Genomic DNA, 6,588 nt, shown 5'->3' with positions numbered 1-6,588 from the left:
TTATGGGATTTGTTAGGCTAAGGCTATATTGGTGTATGAGCTCAAGGCAGTACAGGTGGTCTTGGTAATTACGGTGAGTGCATAAAGCTGGATAAAGTTAGTGGGTAAAGCTAGTAGATTAGCTAGTGTAAGGCAGTATAGGGGAGGATATAAGGAAGTGTAACGAAAGAGAGGGTCTCTTCTTCATCTTCACATCAGTACATGTGAGTACATTGATTTATACAACAGGTACAGTCCTGTTTCTTGTTGCATATTCCAAACATAATGATTATGCAGCCTTTGGTTGTTTCCTACTACGAGTATCTCAAACATTTTTAACTAATAGCAGAACCTCTTTCATAGTTTAAACTTTTATTTCTATTTGTCGGTGTCAAGTCAATTAAGTTATATGGCATTGTTTAGTTACTAAATAAAAAATTTGCATTGCTAATGGATTAATATCTAAAAGCATATGGGATTATTGTTCAATATTTAAAACTTTGTGCTTCTGTTGGAGAGTGGAGGGTAAAACACATTATTTTTTTCAACAGGTAAAAATAAACAACTTAGTCTTGTGGTGCAATAAGGTTTATTTAACTCAACTTAGTTCTGTAAAAGCTAAAATAATTTTGAAAAATTGGTAAATCATCACAATTGATAACAATTCAATAATTGAGAAAGCCATCCAATCTTTACGCTACATCTCTCAAGGTTGAAAGCAGCCACAATCTATCTGAGTGTCAAAGACAGAGTTTGCCCAAACGCCTCCACACTTCTGCTGAGGATTTCCACGACAAGTAGCTGAGCAAGAAGATCTCTCCAACTCCGGGTACATTCCAAACCGGTTGTCACAGAAGCACTGAGAGAAATATTGGGCTCCTGCATACTTGTATCCTAAAACATACAAATATAGAAATAATTCTTCTAAGTCACCTAGTATCAGAATGTTTAATTCAGTAAGAACCTCAGCGTAAAACCTCAAGTAATCAAATAATTCCACATTTCTCCACAAGTGTGTGAGCAAGCCAACTTTACTATAATAAGAGTCAAGTCTGTACTGTTCGTCTGTCTGAAGCCACGCTTAGAGGTTAGAAAAAAGATAAACTTTTGACAGGATTCAGACTCATAATTTTCAGCCTGGTAAATTTTACACTCACTACCTTTACCATCAAATAACCACTCTACCATTTTATGGGCAATAATACAGTTAGTTGTTGCACCAGACAATATCCCATGGCACATCTGACAAGATCCTATGGTGCACCTGACAATATCTTATGGTGCACTTTACAATATCCCATGGTGCACCTGACTGGAAGTTGTAATACTAATAGAAGGCCCAACTTACTAGCTTTGTTTGCATACCACTTTCTCAGTTGTTTGCAGTTGCTTGTACAATACTTATTACCCTAGGACACTTATATTTCGCTAGTATTTAGTTTCGTGAGTAACATACAGAGTAAAATTTTGATGCAACTTAATTTCCCAGCTCTGATGAGTGCGAAAATATAGTGATGTGAAAATAAATCCAGTGGAACAAACATAATTAGATTCCTCAGGTTCGGTTCACCAGTAAGAAAAAAATGACAATTTGGGACTAGTTTGTAATTATAAACCACAGGTAAAATTGTGCGGCCAGTATCGATAATGCAATTTGATCACTTGCTGCCATTTGTTTCTCGGACTATCCATGAACAAAGTTATTTAATTCTGTGTTTTCACTCATTTGTTATGATAGTTTAGTTTCGCTCATGCAATTTTTGCGAGAGGAGGACTCCGCGAAAACGCGAAAGTTAGATGAGGTGAATACATAAGTGTCCTAGAGTAACCAAAAACATTATGTTTGAGAAATTTGCTAAATGTTTATGCAAAATTTGCGTGAATGCAAAATTTCTATTTGGGAATTAAATGAGAGAAAGTGCAAAAGATGAATTGTGGGATAAAAATTTCTTAATAAGAGAAATTGCAAAGCATGTAATTTTTTGTTCACATGCAGAGCAAAACAACTCAAGATTGCAATGATAAAATGTTCACTTTCTTGAAAGCAGACACTAACAATGAGCAACGTTTGATTTTATTTACGAGTATATTAATTAGCCTATAATAGCATATTATCTATGCATAATTTTTGCGAAGCATGTGCTGAATGAACTAAAACAATGCCTAAAACACTCAAAAATTGTTATGATCAGTTTTCAAAAAACCTTTAGCCATAAACTTCCTAGTTTAACATAAAATTATGTTTTAAATTTAGACTTGACTATCTAGTATCAACTATTTGGGGTGTTCATTTAAAACTTAAGATATAAATTAACTTTATTTAAATTAACGCAAATTAGATCATTGGACAAAACTAAAATAAAAAGACACCGCAAAAGTAAACTTTGTGCCTTGAAAGAAAAAGCTTTTTTCGCATAATGCTTTTTATAATGTACATTGGCAAGTCTGTAGTGTTTATATCTCAGGAAAATATATATTTGACATACCATTTTGCCGACACAGAGCAACACAGTTCTGAATAGTTGCATTAGAATTGGGCATAGAGTTAAAACTTCTTATGTCACGAGTTGGGCTGTCTTTCCAGCAGCCTGCAAGTGCAATTAACTTTGTATTGTATGATCTGTACTCAAACGGCTATCAGCAGTGCTAAATTGAAACTAGCTTGCAACAGATAGCCAACACAATATAGACGTCATGACACAGTGTTTCTACCACAGTCACATTGTTTGAGCAGTTTGTGCGATGTCTTCTTTTAGTAGATACAGTTGCAACTTTGTTTTGAGAATTGAGAATTTAAAGCTTGATTTGATATGAGGATTTGAGATTTGAAGCATCCTGGCAGTCATAGTCACTCAAACATCATAAACAATCACAAATGCCAGAAAAATACTGATACTTTCTGATAAAATCTACTAAAGGTTTGTGCACGAGTTTATACTTGTGACAGATAAATGCAAATTTGTAACACCTTTACCATTTTTTGTTACAAAAACATTGGAGAAGTTTTAGCTTTTTGATGCTTCAGTGAATAACATAATGATATAAAAAGGTATCATACAAATATGTGATCTTTCAAACCAGTCTATTTAAATTAAATTAAAATTAATTGTATTGTGTAAAATTTAATTTTCAATATTAATTTAGTTTTAATTTTTACCTCAGACAAGTTGTAGAGCATTTAAACAAAATTGAGAAGATACTCATCAATATATTATAACATGGCACAAAATTACAATGTATTTGTTGCATCATGGCAGGAGAAAATATACTGTATTTACATCGCATTTATTTACACTAATTAGAATGCATGTGGCTGTGGCTTTTTAATTTGAATATTTAATAATTAAGATGAACACAAATCTATTAAAAAAATTAATTAGAAAAAGTATTTTGCATATATAGAAAAATGCTAAGTCGTTGCCTATAATATATTTTGCTATTGACTATAACAAGTATTATTATTGCTGTCAAAATGTAGAAGAAAACTCCATACTTTTCACAGTCAAAGTTATTTACTATCAAAGTTTAATTGCTAAGTCTCAAACTTGTTAGACAGTTGAAAGACAGACAATGTCAACACCTGCTATAAAACACAAAACATTTGAGACCAGTCACACAAGTACATGTACATATCAGACTAACTGGAAGGCTTATAGACCTGTTAACCTTGCTTGATTTTCAGCATGCTGACTATAGGTGATACAACGAGTGTATCACCTTAAGTACAAAACTACATATAAATTCAAAAATTGAGTATAACTCACAAGTTACCCAAGTATAACAAATATATTTTCACTAATAATAGATATCTATTGTTCTGATCTTATTTCAATGTTTTCTGTTACTATTCTTATTTTTGTAACAAATTTCTCTCTTGGTTGTGACTTACCTAGGTAGTTAGTACTGTAGATAGAATTCTTGTTGGCTCCCCCACAGTTCTGTTGATCGTTTCCAGGACATCGTATGCTGCACAGAGAATCATCAACTTTGCAGTACTTTCCAAAGCTGTCTCCACAATAGCACATGTTACCCTGCAGGCCTGCATACTTGTATGCTAAAATTTAAATATATTGTGTTTGATAACACCAAAAAGTTATATATTTCCCCTTTTAACTTTTATACTAGCTAACTAAACATTTATGTTATATAAGTAAGGTAACCTAAAAACAACAGTTTCGTTATTTATTTTTAATAAATAATTTTATAACTAGTTATTTTCTTACCTTTTTTTCATATACAAACCTTTGAAAGTGCACAAGTCAACGCATTTTTGTATGTCGCTATCATTTCCTCCACTGTTTACATCTGGAAGGTCTCTGGAGACATCTTCATCAGTATAGCAGCCCTGGTATTTTATTCCTACAAAAATTCAGAAATTTTAATAGAATTGTTGAAACATTTATTTTAAACGTAGTCAAGCTAAGCTTCATAAGATAGTTTAGTTAATACAGCTCGAAATTTTTAAACTATAAATGAATACACATATTCTGTATCAGACGGATTTTGGCAAAAACGTATAAACTCAATACTCGAGTGCCTATACTTTTATTTAAAAAACAAAACTTAGATAAAAGATTTCATTTTAAAGAACTAGATAAAGTTTAATAGTTACAAAGCTGTCCAAGTTTGAAGCTTTCATGCATTTACATAGTTATGACTTTTCTATTTTATGAATGTCAAGAATTAATTTGTAAAGTGTACAATTCACTTTTAACTTTTTAAATAATTGTTTTGCTATCAGTGTAAATAGAGTACAACCCGAATGTAAAATACAATGTAATAAAAATAATTAAGCCTCTTTTACTTTTTAAAGGATTTCATAGTTTCAGACTTTACGCAAGTAGTTCATGTGTGTAGAATTACAACATATGTATAGATATATCACTCAAATGTTGCTATCATTATGAGAATTGTTTCATTCGTATAAACTTGATAAGCTCTAGCAAAATATTTTTCATATCATACAAAGATGCCACAATCTGTTAAGTGCCAACAGTTGCAAAAACGTTATGATTTAGTTAACAAAGTGATGCTTACCTTCACTGAAACCAAATCCGGCTATGAGGATGTACATCAGAGCAAAAAGTTTTAACATTTTGATTCACCAAATTTGAAGATGTACATGTAGATCTGTCAGCAGGAGCAATCTCAAGTGATTTGAATAACATGCAAACTGTTTATATAGTAATCACCAGGAATGGCATGTGATGTTGATGATGCACGGAAGGTCTTCTTAGGTGGTAAATTGCGTCACAAGGAATCAAGACTTAAGGCTTATGCCATACTTCCTTGTGATGTAATCTACCAATGAGACTGTCCGTGTATCATCAATATCACATGTCATTAGTTTACAATACAAACCAACTTGAAACTTGTGTGTTAATTATATGCAAGGATACACATGATTTAATACACTTGAACTATTGTTTTATCTTAATAAAAATTTCATAGAATACCAAGAATTTTGTGTGATGCAAACATTTTGTGCAAATGAGCTTGTAGTTATTTATCTGATAGTTGAATTCATCAAGCGTATTCATCACGCATAATTAGTTTGTGAAAATCTGCTCGTTAGGCTAGAAATGGTAAATTAATAGAGTCACTATAAAGGTACTTCTTTCGTTTCAGGCAGCAAAGTGTTACAACATTTTAGTTAGGCTTGGCTATCCAGAAATCACAAGAAAATATTTCCCCTCATTTATTCAGCTGAGCTCGAGCCTTTATATTGAAAGCTAAAATGAAATAGAAAATATAAAGTCAAGGAGTTGTTAACAGCTGTTAAATACAAAAAGTTGAAAGATATTTGATATGTTTGCTGAAAACAGTTTGGTAATAAATTTTGTGTGTTAGCCTCGGTGATTGTTTTATCTCATTTGCATTGATGAATAGTTTTTTTTTGTTTTCTATATGTTTTATATATTTCTACAATATTTTTTATGAATCTCAGTAATTAAAGTACCAAATGTCTAACTAACCAATCACAATGATGCATATAATTGTGTCAATGTAATGGACCATTACTTTTAGTTTAGGAAAGGAGCAGTTCCTGTTTGACGCAAGTCTTGGCACGTCTACAAAATGTATGTCTGTAATCAACGAACTATTAGATTTAAATTTAAGAGATAACATTATTTTTCCAAAGGAAAATAATAGTATTTATAGGAACTTCTATGTAACTGAATTCATATTCAGTGAAGAGCTTTTGCTACTATAAAGTAAAGAAGACCACTAAGCTTGCTGGGAAGCTATCAATTCAAAATGTTACATAAGTATTGTAAGCACCGTATATGAGTCATTCACTGACAGAGCCCAAAACTAAATGAGTAGCTCGTGACGCAGATATCTAGAGAAGAAGTTTGTGAATGCTACGTAAAAGGAAACTTACAAATAATCTAGTAACTTTTCTTTATTACCTCTCTATCTAGCTGGTGCAGACATCTGTTCCAAAATCCTAAATAGAGTTTGGTTAGAACTTAAATATTTTTGCAATCAGACACTCCAAGTGATCAATTTTAATTTGAAAGCATTGCAAGCTGAGAATTTCAGATTGAAATGGTTTACAAGAAAAATTATAGAATCAGACATTTGTAAATGATACAGCACATACTT

At 32.0% G+C, this 6,588-nt stretch overlaps 1 protein-coding gene across 1 annotated transcript; it reads right to left on the bottom strand.

The window, feature by feature from the left end:
• Positions 1 to 685: 685 nt before the first annotated feature.
• LOC137400626 (uncharacterized) lies at positions 686 to 5,074 on the bottom strand. The gene is made up of 5 exons (XM_068086957.1): positions 5,017 to 5,074; positions 4,222 to 4,338; positions 3,869 to 4,033; positions 2,466 to 2,567; positions 686 to 873 (listed from the first exon to the last, which is right to left on the bottom strand). Exons 1-5 carry the CDS (start codon positions 5,072 to 5,074, stop codon positions 686 to 688), a joined length of 630 nt encoding a protein of 209 aa, XP_067943058.1.
• Positions 5,075 to 6,588: the final 1,514 nt, after the last annotated feature.

This window comes from Watersipora subatra, chromosome 7 (genome assembly GCF_963576615.1).
Source record: "Watersipora subatra chromosome 7, tzWatSuba1.1, whole genome shotgun sequence".
NCBI lineage: Eukaryota > Metazoa > Bryozoa > Gymnolaemata > Cheilostomatida > Watersiporidae > Watersipora > Watersipora subatra.
Note: the sequence above shows the minus strand (reverse complement) of the source record. Positions and strands in the feature narration are given on the sequence as shown.